At 40.7% G+C, this 14858-nt stretch overlaps 3 protein-coding genes across 3 annotated transcripts; 2 read left to right on the plus strand and 1 right to left on the minus strand.

The window, feature by feature from the left end:
- The first annotated feature begins 2950 nt into the window (after nt 1–2950).
- Nucleotides 2951–7188, plus strand: LOC143220987 (uncharacterized). The gene is made up of 3 exons (XM_076446533.1): nt 2951–3065; nt 6943–7074; nt 7160–7188. Exons 1-3 carry the CDS (start codon nt 2951–2953, stop codon nt 7186–7188), a joined length of 276 nt encoding a protein of 91 aa, XP_076302648.1.
- Nucleotides 7189–7747: 559 nt separating this feature from the next.
- On the minus strand, nt 7748–10794 carry LOC143220985 (ruvB-like 2). Its single transcript, XM_076446531.1, has 7 exons — nt 10702–10794; nt 9418–9531; nt 8915–9349; nt 8400–8832; nt 8064–8332; nt 7846–7951; nt 7748–7773 (listed from the first exon to the last, which is right to left on the minus strand). Exons 1-7 carry the CDS (start codon nt 10792–10794, stop codon nt 7748–7750), a joined length of 1476 nt encoding a protein of 491 aa, XP_076302646.1.
- A 939-nt stretch (nt 10795–11733) lies between these two features.
- LOC143220983 (glycogen [starch] synthase-like) lies at nt 11734–14858 on the plus strand. The gene is made up of 11 exons (XM_076446530.1): nt 11734–11872; nt 11947–12131; nt 12483–12679; nt 12762–12954; nt 13026–13288; nt 13364–13574; nt 13649–13785; nt 13862–13994; nt 14070–14456; nt 14533–14733; nt 14826–14858. The coding sequence occupies exons 1-11, from the start codon at nt 11734–11736 to the stop codon at nt 14856–14858; spliced, it is 2079 nt and encodes a 692-aa protein (XP_076302645.1).

Below are 14858 nucleotides of genomic sequence, written 5' to 3' on the forward strand. Positions count from 1 at the left end.
TCTAGTTTTCCTATTCGCGCTCGACTTCCTCTTACCACCGATTCGCGAACGTACTTGGACCGTACGATCCAGATAGTCCACGTGTTTCCCGGCCAGGCCTTTCTTTTTCCAATTTTTCGCCTCTTGCCGTCGTCGCCTCGGCCAGTGACGGGATTAGGCTGGAATCGCGTTCTCCGAGATGCTCCGTGCATCCGACCAGTTCTTTCAAACGCGTTAAACGTTTTTTAACCGAGAACAATGAAGGATGCGACGATACAATGGCGGTCGGAGGGAAGATAGGCGCGTGCAGGTACAAGGGTAAGTTGCTCGGAAGCTTGCGGCAGACGCGGAGAATACGGAGTACTCGTCGCAGCTGCCAGGCATTGTTCCACGCCAGTATTGTTCCTTGCAAGTTTCCTTTGACTTTCGAATAAAGTGCTGGGAAAGTAGCTTTGGCAGGCGTGGCAAATAATTCGCCGCGGGCGAGGAGAAGCTGAGAGAGCAGCTGAGAAAAAGCCGATGATAAATGTTTGCGCCAGCGACGACTCCGCGTTCCGTCAGTGGATGCGAAACGTGTCTGGTCAGCCACTCGCTCACCGCCACCTGTCAACCCACCCTGTTGCGTCCCTTATTTCCTCCTTACCCGTCGTTTTCTTTATTTCGCCCGTATCGTTATTAATCGCTCCGAGGGAAACCAGCGAACGAACAGCGTGACCCTGTGCTCTCATTACCGTCTTTAACGTTTCCAGACCTCGCGCGCCTCGCTCAGTTACCCTAATCGATTTCACTCGGCCGTGCTTATCTCGTTGTGACTCTTCCTAAACGCTCCACCGACTATGATGCGGTCTATCGACGTCTATTCGCCTCGAGATAACGCCTATTCGCGCGAAAGGTATCCAACGACGGTGTTCGTAAACGGCCGTAAAAAAAGAGAGTCGGGTTCTCGAACGATTTGGCAGCGCGAACGCGAGTCGCGAGGAAAAACGAGAAAAGCTCGCACGAGGTGTTTCGGTGTTTCGAGGGTGGAAGCGGAATTTTTACCACCGCGGCGAACAAAGTTAATCGGTCGAAACGAGGAAACTTCGAGAACGAGAAGCGTACGCGCGTGTGAACCCGGAGGTGCGTCTGAAACGATGCAATAAGCGTCTCGACGCCGTTTGCCGATTTGGCTGGTTGCGTTCGCCAACGAACAAACGAGTGAAAGATGCGAAAGGAAAAAAACAGCGGGTAATTAACGCGGAAAAAAGAGCAAAATGGTAAGAGAGAGAGAGAGAGACACAGGGTGAGAGACGGGGCAGGGGAGAAAAAGAGAGGATTTCTCTGTCGGAGTGTTTGCCGGTTAAAAAAGAGAAAAGACGAGGTTGAGAACTTTTCATCGTTCGCTCGGTGTTTACCTTGAGATAGAAAAAGAGAATTAATTCTCGCGGTAATGGGAAATTTTCGAGGGTTAGAGAATCGCGATCTCTCTTCGCGTTTTATCTCGACCAGACGCTTTTGGCGTAAACGATGACACGTTCGATGACGATTATCAAACGCGATACCGCGCGCCTCTTTGTCGCCAAGAGGCAAAGGTGGTTTCGAGGATTACGTTTCGCGATGCGATTCGTATAGGGCGGCAATCGGCGATTAGCGTTCCTGGTCGTTAAAGAGTTAAGAAAGACGGAAGATTAGCCCGAGTTTCCGGCAATTCTGAGAAACGACGGAAACGCGGTACAACGGCCACGCGCGCGGTCCCGGTGTGGCTGGAATAGCGAATAACGAATAGCGAATAGCGCGCTGCATAGAAGCCACGGTCGTTCCTCCTCCGATCCCTGGATCCTTTCACTTTTTAACCCAGTTCCCATTGTTAGATCGCCGCTATGGCACGCCCGGCCCTGCTACCAAACCGCCGTGGTGCACCGAGCCAAACCGGGCCGAGCAACCGTCGTTAAGCTATAATTTACAAGTCCTCTTATCGCTGCTATCCTTCCGTGAAACCTTTCCTCGCGAAATCTTCGATTCGCCAGATCTTTTCACGCGATGCGGTCACGAGCCGCGTAACCGAGACGGGGTTACGCGATCGGAACCAAGCGGAAAGAAAAAAATACAACAGGGTACGCGTCAGACGCGCGAAATCGCATCGACTGCCTCTGCGTTTTCCCAACTGCGACACCGAGCGACGAGTGGACGAGCATCGACAATGATTAACACAAATCCTTGACGCTCCTTACTGATTCCTCTGCAACGCCTTCCTTTTCTCTCTTTCTCTCTCTCTCTGTCTTTCAGCTACGCGTATCCTTCTCTTCGTTCCGTCGTGGGCGTGACTTCGCGTTAATTAGCACGAGATCCGTGTTGCGGCTTTCCTTTCTGGGAGAAAAGGAATCGGTGAGAAGAAACTGTAGGAATTTTCGTCGAGTACCGAAAGCTTGTAGGTCTACCGTTCGTACAATTCCCTACCTTTCGCTCTCGGTTCTCAAAGTCGCGAACTACGTTGCGTTCCACACGTGACATTTAGAAACAGGTATTCGATATCGAGTTCGGGCGATTCGCCACGAATAAACGTCGAAACGGAACAAAATTGGGTAACACTGGCATTTATCGGGGTTTATCGAATGGTGTCGTTGATCGACGCGACAGACGCCTGGGTAGATTGGAAATCGCGGGGAATCGAAGACGAAGGATGGTCGGAAGGGTAGGCACGATTTGGAACGGATTTGGAACGGACTTGGAACGGAGACTCGTTTCCGTTGTCGGTGGAACTCGTTCGACTGTCGCGGCACTCGGCCGCGCTAGAAATCCGAAGCTGCCGGAGAGCGGCAATTCTGTTGTTTATTCGCAGCTTTCCCCACTCGTGGCAAGTGTTTTCACCTCTTTGGTCTTTCCTCCGCGTAGTGCCGGTCCAAACATCGCCAAGACAAGCAACGCCGCGACTTTGTTCTCCTCGATCGAGCCGCGCTCGCAACCGGAAATACGATCCGTCCTTCCGCGGACCATGTCGCGGCTATCGAGCTTCCTACTCGTTTCTTTCCTCGCGGCGATCGCGATCGCGATCGCCAGCGCCAAGCCGACCATCTACAAGAGGAATCAGGACAACGTGTTCGAGCCAGGTGAGTCTATCTATAGCGTTCTATCGTTTCGGTGCGTTTCTCCGCTCCAGCGCGATCGATGTCTTCCATTTATTTCGATTTATTAATTCCCAGTTAAAAATTAACCGCGGATACCTCGACTTGTTCGCGTACGCAGTCGATTTCGTCTACTTGCGAACAATTCGTGGCACTTGTGCGCGGTGAAACCGGCCGTACCTATTCTATCCTCGTCAGTCATGCGTTGAAAAAGTGTCCGCTTTACTTTCTCGCGCATCTCGCTATTGTGCGTAGCTAGGATTTCCTCGAAACTGCTTTTACCTCGTGTCAAGCGCTCGGACGAAAGCGAACGCTGTCAATTTTCCAGTCGCGTCGATTTCCGCGTTGGAAATCGCGCTTGTTCCTCCGTGCCTCGTTGTTTTCACGAGTTTCACGCGCCTCGGCTAGCCATCCTCGCGAGCTTGCCAGCCCGTCGATGAAACCTCGATCGATTTCGCAACGAGACCTTCGTTTCGTGAAAGTGCTTTTTGCCTGGGTGAATCTCGGGGCCCGAGAGCAACGAGATAACGAGCCGGACCAGCTGCTTCTGGGAAAAAAAAATCGAAAGTTTCGGTTTCTCTTTCTCCGGTCTCGATCCAGATCGAGGTCTTGGTCGCGCGCGCGAACATCTCGCCGCGGAAAAGCTTTCACCTTAATTGTTGCCGCGCCGCATCGACGCGAAGAAGAAAAGCCTTGACCTCTCTCTCTCTCCTTCCGAGCGAATTTCTTTTCCCTCCGTTTTCTCCTCCGGTTACGTCACGCCAGAATCGTCCGAAAGCGGTCCTACAATTCAGAAAGCATTCATAAGCGAGCGCTTACGCGCATCTCGACGAGCAGGTGTAGCCTATGATCTAACTCCAGCTGATGACTAATTCGCGCAGATGGTTGCGTCGCTAGAGGTTGACGAAGCCTGTTTACCTTGTTAGTCAGACCGTGTAAGCGGTAAGGATAAACGGAAGGTTGACGAATCTATCGTTATCCGAGGTGATAACTCTCCGTTTCGGGAGGATTATCCTAATATCGTAGCATCTCTGGATTAACTCGATTAACTCGACGCCGGTTACTCGATCGCGCGTTATTCGTCTTGCGGTGCTTTGTCGGGGAGAAAACGAGGGACTAATTGCGGAGTAAATCCTGGGCTATGAGGATCGCGTAGACTGTAACGAGGTGGAATCTGGGATGCGAGGGCGAAATTGGGAAACGGTCGGCGATTCGTCGACGTCCGCCGCGACCGGGCTTGACCAAATAAAGGGCGATCTCTCGCGAGTCCGAATTTCCTTGAGGCGACGTTTGACAGGTGGGAATAACGGGGCGATGACGTCAGCCGGCGTGGGCTCGGATTATAGCGTGGCCGTGGTCCCGAGTAGATCGTATCCTCGGTGCAGTTCCTGGATCGGATCAACACGCGTGTCTCTCGCCTGGTTGCTGGATTACTATACTAGAACGCACCACTTTGTCGCTCCGCGTTTCCTTTCGTTAGTCGAGTCGACCGTTGAAAGGTGCCTCAGTCCTTTCCTCTTAAATTACGCCTCGATATTTATTCACCCGTCGTTAATAACGTCCGAGCTATTTCTCCTTCCCTTCGAGTTTTCCAAACGCAGAGCGTCGCCGGGCTAGAACGTAGAAAGAAAGAGACAGAGAAACCGGCAGGTTAACGAAAGATAAAGGTTAAATCCGAGTGGGAGGGGTTATATTTGGAAGGGCCGCGTCGTAAAGCTAATACCATTGAGTTATTAGGCTGTTAGGAAAATTGAGTTATCGGGTCATTAGTAACGTCGAGTTATTGGGTTATTAGTAATATCGAGTTATCGGCTTCTTAATAGCAGCGAAGTGTTCGATCGCTATTAATACGAAGCTGGGACGGAAACGATTAATATGCAATTAAAATTTCTCTAGGAACCCGACACGGCTTCTAACCGCCGCCACTTAGAGTCGTCCGAACACGGTTAATTGCGTTGGTTTTTACACCAGGCTGGCCGTTCGAATTACTTTCGGCCGATTTTCCTCGGCAACCATCGCTGCTGCCAGTGATTCCACGCGGCAACGCGATGCGGCATTCTCTCGCGAGCAACTTCATCCACCGATAAAGCGTTCCGTTTATCTCGCCGGGGATGCATCCTGCCTTATAATTTTCCACTTCACCGGACGGAGATTAATAAACCCGTTCCTCGGATATTAGCTACTTTGTACATCGACTATACGCCGATCTATCTTACCCAGACGTTTCTTACCTCTGAATTCTATGGCCGCCCACGCGAAAAGCGCGCCTCGAGAAACCATGGCGGAATCTTTGCCAATCGTTCTTCGCTATTGTCCGAATGCTAGAGAGGAACCGTGGAAAGAAAAGAAACAGAAAGAAAGAGATGTAAAAGACTTGGGTAGGCTGTACCGCACGGGATGCAATTCTCGTGCGAGTCGGTAATTCCAAAGGATTTACTTACTTTTCCCGCTGCGATTACAGAACGCAGCAACATCTGAAAGATACGCGTGTCAAGTGTTACGAATGGCCTTTCTACTTTGTACAACGTCACCAGTAATTAGATAAGGATAACTAGAGATGGCTCTGTTAGACCAGTTCCATCCAGTTGCACGTTTCACGACGAATTTTATATTTCGATGGTTCGATCGATTTAATAGTTGACTTTTGGTTTTCGCGTCTAGACGAACTCTATGGTTGATCCAAATTTAACAGTTTTCAGAATATCGTTACACGACATCGAGATTTTAAGACGGCGTTACGAAAAGGAAAACGTTCGAGATCCGAAACATCGGCTTTTATTGCGTGAAATATAATCGACGAATAAACTTCCATTTTCCCTGATGCAAACGACAAATTAGAACAAGAAAGATACTTCGGAATTTATTTTGGACGCGCGAAAACGCTAGAAAAAGACATTATACGTCGTATCGATTTTCGACTTGCCTCGTGGCTTATAAATTAATTTGCATATGTAATAATTCGACATAGTCGAGCATGCATGCAAACTGATGAAATAGTTGCGCGATGAGAAACATTTTAACGCATTCGCGTGCATTGATCTTTCGATTGCATTGATTCGCATGAAAAATTACGCTTCTTAAATATCGCTTCACGAGCGAAAATTATTTTTGCATAAAAATATCTCGTACTTACGTAACGAAGATACACTACCGTCCAAAAGTTTCCTTTTTTTTTTTACACGACTCTCATAAATTACTTTTTCCACTCTTTCCTGTTTATTTGTTTTTCGATTCTTAAATAGCAACGAGGAATAGCAAGGAATAGAGCAATAACGGCTTTTAACTAAGATCCCGCCTGCAACGTGTCGAATAGCGATGACATGAATTTAAATAAGATTTCGCGATAATGGGACCGTTAGCAGTTGAAATAACAGGGGTTTTTGCAAACAGTTCGCTATCTCTGTTACAACCCGATTTTCATTTGATTCGTAGCGGCTCATCGAAGGCCAGTAATTAAACACCCAGTCGACGTCGACGTCGCGCTAACAGCCGCTCGTTCGATAAATCGATATTCGATTAAAAGCGATAAGCAAATATTCCTCATTAGGTATGCCGCGGGTGAATGTTTGCCGCTTCGCGATCCTTTCTACTTTCGCACCTCTCTACTACCACATCAAAGCTGCTTCTTCCTGCACGTATATTCGTCCAGGCAATTGCGTGATCTGCTGTTGTATGACGCTTCACTTTTTCTGCCTGCAATGCGTACTTCCATTCGCAAGAGTTTATTAAACTGTCAGTCGTACACGAAAATTCACGATGACCAAGGATGTCGTGAAATTTAGTTTTAACGCCCTATTAAACGCATCAGCTGAACGAATGAAACTAAATGTTTAACGTGACGTTTTCGCTATCGCTGTTTTAGTAATGGTACCAGTCTCGTCCACGGTAATCCCACTTCCCGTATACAAAATGGAATATGGTTTGGGATTTATATCGAAAGATAAGAAAGCTCAATCGTCTTTCAAGCCGGAGGGTGGAATTAAACTAATAACGAGTAAGCATAATTTACATTAAACTATGTACGTATCTTTGTACATAAATATCGGATGAAAGGAACTATGAATATTGTTTCTTACTAGTCAAGAAGAGCCAAGAGAAGAAAACGTAAAATCATTAAAAAAAAAAAAAATGCGCGCGAGTTACCAGGTGACCTTACTCGGATCGCAAGGCAACAGAAATTTTACGAGTTGCAATATGAATATCTGTCAGTGATAAAACGATGTATATTCGTTAATGTCATACGATGGCGTACGTTGATGTTATACATTGTAAGTAAATTTCGAATTTATTTTAAACGTACGAAAAATTTCAAAAGTTGCGTTTCACGCGGTAACAGAAGTTTACACCAAAAATTAATTTACCTCGACAACTAATGTTAATCAATGACTTTTTGTCGTCATGACTTATCGATGATCGTAGCAAGTGGAACAAAAATCAAACACTACAAAGCCAAACTGTAGCGAGTATGAAGACAGAATTTGTTAAGTTTTTGTATTTAATTTGAAATATAGAGCGTCGTTTTTTATATTACGTGTTTACATACACTGCGTTTACCCAGATTTATTTAATAATTTAAGGAAATATTGTGGAATTATAAATATTAAGAAAAGTAATAAATTTTTATTGAATAACGTTTAAGTTTAAGTTTACTATTTATTTACCTATTGTTACGATATTTCCATAGGTTCTTCCGCTAAAACAGATAACATTGTTACAATTGAAAATGTAAGTACTGTGCAATGTTCTTATCTACAAATATACTTACGCATTTCATTGAACATAAAATCATCTTGATATTCTTTGAGAAATTGCGTAGATCTGTTTTCATCGAGGAACAACGAGTACACGCGCTTCACGTCATCGATATTGACCTGAAAATACACATCTCTTGAAATTACGCTCTCTTAGATATTTTTTTTTTTTTTCCTTTCCGCAATAGCATAGAAATATTATGCATAAGTAATAACGTAATATTATATTCACTTCTGTACTCTTTCTACGCCGACTAACGAGAGAAGCGGTCGTAATCAACTGAATCGCGTATCTCAATGACGTTTCTAATGCGATCCTGGTGAGAACCGTTAAAGCATCGTCTGCCATTTCGCAATCTTCTTCTTCGCATCTTATTTTTAGAATTTCCTTCAATTCTTTCTCTTGATAGGGACTAGTTGGAACGATGATCATACGATCTAATAAATCTATTGGAATGCCATGTGGACTTTTGTAATTTGTACCCCTAATTCTTGTAATACCTATAAGATTTGATAATTAATTTCACATTTATTGAAACAGTGTATATGAACGAGACTATGTACGTACCTCTATTTGTAGCCATGATAACGACTGGTGCCATTTCATTTTCGAGTGCGCGATTAAGAAACGAGAAACATTCAATGTCGAGCATATGAACTTCGTCGATAAATAAAACGCCTGGAACAATTTCTGCTTTTCCTTCCTCGCGCCATTCGGCGACTTTAGCATTTATTTGATCTCGTACTTCTGATTTAATTTCTCCTGTATCTCCAGAAAATAAAGCCAAAAACCCATGGGTTCTACTGTTTATAACATCAACTTCGTGTAAGGTCACTGTATGTACGACCTCTTTGCGTTTTTGTAATTCACCCTCGGGACATTGCACAAAGCGAGTTTGAGAACCAGTTGCGTCATAATCGCGAGCTCTGGTGAATGACCTTCCAAGTCTATTTATTTTTCCTGTAGCTTTGTCAATTGTAATCACATCTCCAGCTTGTACCTTAAATAAATCATCGTTTCAAGAAACTGTAGTCAAAATATTAGAAAGAAATTATAGTATATATATATATATATGTACTAACTTTTTCTTTCATCAAACTATCGATCATTTTGTTTCCTAAATCATAAATCGTTTCCATCTCTGTTGTCTTCAGTGTTAATTTACCAACTTTAGCACCTACACCTGTAGCAGGTCTGTCCACTTGAATTTCAACTACTTCACCTTCTATGATTTCTGTTTCCTCTTTAATTCTAACACCAATTGATTTTCTAATAGCTTGAGTTAAAGCTTCGGTTTTACTCATTTCTAAAGAATAGATTTCAGAACCTGCCATCGAAGTAAATGGAGTATCCATCCCCAAAGCTTGTGCCATTCCCATAGCAATAGCAGTTTTTCCAGTGCCAGGTTGGCCTGCCAACAATATAGCTCTGCCTGCTATTTTACCATCTTTGATCATCTCGAGAACAACACCCGCAGCCCTACGTGCCGTAAGTTGACCAACCATTCCTTGGGATACCTGGAAAATGATACATGGTTATTCAAAGTAAGTAGCACACTGAAAATCACAAAATTCTGATATCTTACATGACGGGGTTCTAAACTATCATTCAACCCTAAGCCTCTAATATGAGAATGAGCACCAATTCTTTCTATTCTTGTGATTTCACGAACTTCTTGAACTTTTGCAGCTGCAACAGCCTGAAGCAAAAATTAATTATGGTAATTAGTTAATTTTTACACATTGCATCCAATATTATGAGAAAGGTATTGATCAAATAATGGTTGCCATGCCAACTTATTTTGTTTGAATTCCAAGATGAAGTATAAGAATATAAAATATCATTCTATTTAAAATTGATTCGATATATTATGCTACATGAAAAACATGCTATTCAGAAAATAATACGATAAATGAAAGTATCTTTTATATTTTTAGAATAATGAATAACATTCAGATAGGTTAATTGACTTAAAGGAGACCAAAACATGTTGACATGTAAATAGTTATGAAATATAACATATCAATTTTTAATCAATTAATAAATATAATTTTAAATTGTAATAAAAATTTACCGCCATGTTCGCCGATATTTTACGTTTTTTACACTACTTTTTACACTATCAATAAAATACAGCTTCTTGTACCACTCTAAGCATGCTATTTACAACGTCACGAACATGCAATAGGAAGGAAACTTGTAGTTGTATAGGATGCAACGTTATGAGAGCCATCTAAGAAATCGGTTTCAAACTAATAATTCCAATGTAAACCTATCGGTTATAACGTTGAGCGGTAAAAATTTAATTCAAACATAAGTAAAAAAAAGAATATGTGTATATATAAAGTAACTGTTCCTTTTTATTTATAATATTTTGTCATTTCGGTAAATGTTTTTGATAGAATTAACTTTAAGTTCTTAATTACACTACTTTTTAAATATAATCTTCGCATTGCAATAAACTTTAACTACGTTTCAAACAGTATTTTATTCGTTAGCGCAAAACTTGCATTAAAATTATTATAGCATCTATAAACGATTACAAAGTGTAGCCAATTATATTATTATTTCTTTTCATTCTCACGTATATCTATAAATATATATATATATATATATATATATATATTTGCAATATACTTTATATATGTACATGAAGAATATCGGAAAAGTATAAAGTATGAAATAAAGGTAATATAAACTATGAACCTTTCAAACACGTATATTTTTCATATTTTTTGTCATAAAGGCATTAAAATTCTTTGGAAAAATTAACAATTCGACGATATGCAATGCCTGTAACCAAAAATAAAATAATGTTAATAATAATAAGGAAATACGCTTTGAACTAGACACGAGCGACACGTAATACACACATGGTAGGAAGGATTTGACGAAGCTGATCTAAAGCCAACGACGGTTTCTTCGAGATATCTCGTGCCATCTGTTGTTGCAAAAGAAACATAAGGCATTGTGTTTATCAGTGAATCGACGTAGATTCGTCATGTTTAAAGTAGACCGAGAAACTGACTCGAGCCCCGTTAAGCCCTTGTGACCTTTCGTAGTTTGTGGTGACCTTCACGGGAGGTTGACCGTGGAACTGTTCGTGTGTCCACCCACTTGCTTTTCATCTGTTCAGTTTTTTCTATTGTGATATATTGTTTTAAACGGAAGTAAGTGAATCTCTCGTACTCGAAGATAATTTATCGTCCTGTGTTTTTATTAAATGTTAGTGCTTTCAACAAAGTTTATTCCGCCGCATGGTCTAATGGAACCGGCAAACCCTTAGAGAAGAGGCAATACTTTATGCTGTCATTGAACTCCGATAGACTTTTTAAAGAGACAACGTGCTTCTTTCGGTTACAATATTTTTTTTCACGAATTTAATACATAGTAGAAGACTTCGCACTCCTATAATTGCACACGTTCGCATTGATTTTGATCTTCGTCTAGAAATAGAATATTCGAACATCGTTTCAATACTTTAGCTGAATTAGAGGTGAAACAAAACATTCGTCTCTTGTATAGATATTGTTATTTATTACCGTAATTTTAGTTGTTTAATCGATTTTGTATTTCATTATTTGTATAGTTTTTAAGAAATAAAATAGCAAATTGAAATTAATGTTGCTTGTTCAAGAAAACATTTAATATGCAAGAAAAAATTTTAACACGCATATTTAAAGATCTTGTGTAAAGAGAAAAATTTTTCATATTGGTTGCAATTCATAAATAGCATTGTAACAAGTAATATATCTCTATCATTAAAATCTAATACATCATTACTAAAGCAGTTGAAATTCTTTGTACACCTTAACTCTCCCCGAGATATTAGATATATTATTGTAAATATACGCAAATTTAAATTTGTTACACAAATACAGGTTGCAAAACAGGTAACAAAATGTCAAGGGAACGTGTAGCTAGAAGATTTTATCGTATGGACAGCAGTAATGATTTACTTGAATTTATGGATCGTGGATATTCAGCACAACATGAAAATCGATGGAATTTTGAAGTTGCTTGGGAAGCTGCTAATAAAGGTGTACATAATGTAACAAAGTAAAATGCAAAGTTCTTTCTTTATCTCAATTATTTTTAACTATTGTATTTTCAGTTGGTGGTATATACACTGTAATACGTTCCAAAGCTTTTGTATCAACAGAAGAAATGGGTGATCAATATTGCCTCATTGGACCGTACAAAGAAACCTCAGCACGTACTGAAGTTGAGGAAGCGGACTTTCCTCATAATAGTCCATTGCATTTAGCTGTACAAGTTTTACGCGATCAAGGTTTTAAAGTAAGTTTATATAACGTTACACAAGATATCAAGTATTAAATCGAGTTAATATTTTAATTGCAAAGGCAAAGTAATAAAAGGAAACCTGTAATGGAATATGAACAGATTATTGAAGTAAAACTTGTTATTCTAACACAGATATAGACTTACAGTTACTGAAATATTTTGTTATGTACCAAAAATAATGATTTGGCTAAAGTCCAGATGCAAGGCCAAAATTAATTCAAGGGCATTTGCCCCTGTAGATGAATTATGTAGTTATTCTCTGCTCTCTTCTTCTTTGTTATAAAATTTTTTTAATGTAAACATAAGTGAAACCTATTTTACCATAAAGTAAGAGCTCTTATTGAGGTGGTAACAGGAACCTGGCTAGTGGATGGAAACCCACAAATCATTTTGTTCGATATTGGAAGTGCAGCATGGAAGTTAGATGAATATAAGCAAGAATTATGGAATACTTGTAATCTTGCTATTCCACATTTGGATATTGAAGCCAATGACGCAGTTATTCTCGGTTATCTCGTTTGTCAATTTATGGCTGAATTCAGGTAAATCTTATATTACGTGAAAATCAATTTTATTTCCTTTGTTGCCTCTTTCAAATAATATGGATGGATTGTAAAATTCTAGACTAGCCGCAGAAGGATATTCAGATGTTCCTCCGCGTATAGTCATTCATTGTCACGAATGGCAAGCGGGCGTTGGTCTAATTGCGATAAGAACCAAACACGTGGATGTAGCTACAGTTTTCACTACGCATGCAACTCTCCTTGGAAGATATTTATGCGCGGGAAAGACTGATTTTTATAATAATTTAGATAAGGTATTGTAGTTATTAAAATTAATTTCCTTTTTTCAATATAATTTAAATTCATTCGTATGATTCATTTATAGTTTAATGTCGATGAAGAAGCAGGAAAACGCCAAATTTATCATAGATATTGCATGGAACGTGCAGCCGCCCATTTGGCGCACATATTTACAACTGTTTCGGATATAACGGGCTTCGAAGTGGAGCATTTGTTAAAACGAAAACCCGATATAATTACACCAAATGGGCTGAACGTAAAAAAATTTGCAGCATTACACGAATTTCAAAATTTGCATGCTGTTAGTAAAGAAAAAATACATGAATTTGTTAGAGGTCATTTTTACGGGTATGTGTTAATAATGAATTCACGTAATATTTAGTTCCTATTTTATAAACTGTATGCATTAAATTGCTGTTTTAGACATTACGATTTTGATTTGGATAAAACTTTATACTTTTTCATTGCTGGTCGTTATGAATTTGGAAACAAGGGCGCCGATATATTTATTGAAGCTTTGGCTAGACTAAATCATTATTTAAAAACATCTAGACCTGATATAACTGTTGTAGCTTTCCTAATTTTTCCAGCGCGGACTAATAATTTTAATGTAGAGTCACTACGTGGACATGCTGTAAGTAGATAATTCCCTGCTTAAATTGAAGAAAGTATTACATTAATTATCGAGATTTTGTTTTCTCGTTACAGGTTACCAAGTCGTTGCGAGATACGATTAACGACATACAACAAAAAATAGGGAGACGTATGTATGAACAGTGTCTATCCGGTCGCATGCCTGACGCACAAGATCTTTTACAGAAAGAGGATACTATTAAAATTAAACGGTAATATTCGATTGAGACTCGTGATATTGTTTGGAGACAGAAAAAAAGGATGCTAACATTTTTTGTATTGCTACAGATGTTTATATGCTTTACAAAGGAATGGATTACCTCCGATAACTACGCACAATGTTATAGACGATTGGAACGATCCGGTATTGAACGGTATCAGAAGATGCAACCTTTTCAACACAGTTAACGATCGAGTAAAGGTAACGTGATACGTTACTCGTGTACACCTATCCGCTACTTGATTATATCTAACCGGTATCAATTTCATATTGTAGATAGTGTTTCATCCAGAATTTCTATCATCTACGAACCCATTATTCGGTCTCGATTATGAAGAATTTGTCAGAGGTTGTCATTTGGGTGTCTTCCCATCGTATTACGAGCCTTGGGGCTACACGCCTGCGGAATGTACAGTTATGGGTATTCCTAGTATAACTACGAATTTATCTGGTTTCGGGTGTTTCATGCAGGAACATATAGCTGATCCAATGAGTTATGGTATTTATATTGTGGACAGACGATTTATTGGTCTGGAAAACAGTGTCCAACAACTTGCGCAATACATGTTCGATTTTGCACGGTTAAGTCGTCGACAACGTATCATTCAGAGAAACCGTACAGAACGTCTTAGCGATCTTCTTGACTGGAGAAATCTTGGCATTGTGAGTATATTTATTACGTAAATCTTAATTTGCGATTTCTTGATTAGATCAATTAAAAATACGATTATTTCCATAGTATTACCGTCAAGCCAGAATTAAAGCTTTGACGACGGTTTATCCGGAATTGGCTTCTGAATATGCGGAAGGTGGAGTAGGGCGGTTTAGTTATCCTAGACCGATTAGCGAACCACCGTCACCTTCATCCTCGAGACACACTACGCCAGCTGCGTCTGTTCACGGATCCGATGAGGAAGATGAAGTAGACGACGAAAAGGAGGTTTGTAGCGTTTCGTCTACTTTCTATTTCGAACTTCAATTCAAACACTCGGGTTAGGTTTCGAAATTTGAAATTATTATATTTTGTTACAGTTGGAGGAATTACGCCAAACAGGTGGTAGATAA

This window comes from Lasioglossum baleicum, unplaced genomic scaffold (assembly GCF_051020765.1).
Source record: "Lasioglossum baleicum unplaced genomic scaffold, iyLasBale1 scaffold1792, whole genome shotgun sequence".
NCBI classification, from domain to species: domain Eukaryota; kingdom Metazoa; phylum Arthropoda; class Insecta; order Hymenoptera; family Halictidae; genus Lasioglossum; species Lasioglossum baleicum.

What these genes read in the sequence shown, in the direction of transcription:
- LOC143220987 (XM_076446533.1), top strand. Translation starts at nt 2,951, where the DNA reads ATGTCGCGGCTATCGAGCTTCCTACTCGTTTCTTTCCTCGCGGCGATC. An exon ending in GGACAACGTGTTCGAGCCAG is followed by an intron (nt 3,066 to 6,942) that starts GTGAGTCTATCT and finishes TCGCTGTTTTAG; the next exon opens with TAATGGTACCAGTCTCGTCC. An exon ending in TGGAATTAAACTAATAACGA is followed by an intron (nt 7,075 to 7,159) that starts GTAAGCATAATT and finishes GTTTCTTACTAG; the next exon opens with TCAAGAAGAGCCAAGAGAAG.
- LOC143220985 (XM_076446531.1), bottom strand. Translation starts at nt 10,794, where the DNA reads ATGTTTCTTTTGCAACAACAGATGGCACGAGATATCTCGAAGAAACCG. An exon ending in ATAGTTTGATGAAAGAAAAA is followed by an intron (nt 8,833 to 8,914) that starts GTTAGTACATAT and finishes GATTTATTTAAG; the next exon opens with GTACAAGCTGGAGATGTGAT. An exon ending in GGCGTAGAAAGAGTACAGAA is followed by an intron (nt 7,952 to 8,063) that starts GTGAATATAATA and finishes GTGTATTTTCAG; the next exon opens with GTCAATATCGATGACGTGAA.
- LOC143220983 (XM_076446530.1), top strand. Translation starts at nt 11,734, where the DNA reads ATGTCAAGGGAACGTGTAGCTAGAAGATTTTATCGTATGGACAGCAGT. An exon ending in TACGCGATCAAGGTTTTAAA is followed by an intron (nt 12,132 to 12,482) that starts GTAAGTTTATAT and finishes GCTCTTATTGAG; the next exon opens with GTGGTAACAGGAACCTGGCT. An exon ending in GATACTATTAAAATTAAACG is followed by an intron (nt 13,786 to 13,861) that starts GTAATATTCGAT and finishes GTATTGCTACAG; the next exon opens with ATGTTTATATGCTTTACAAA.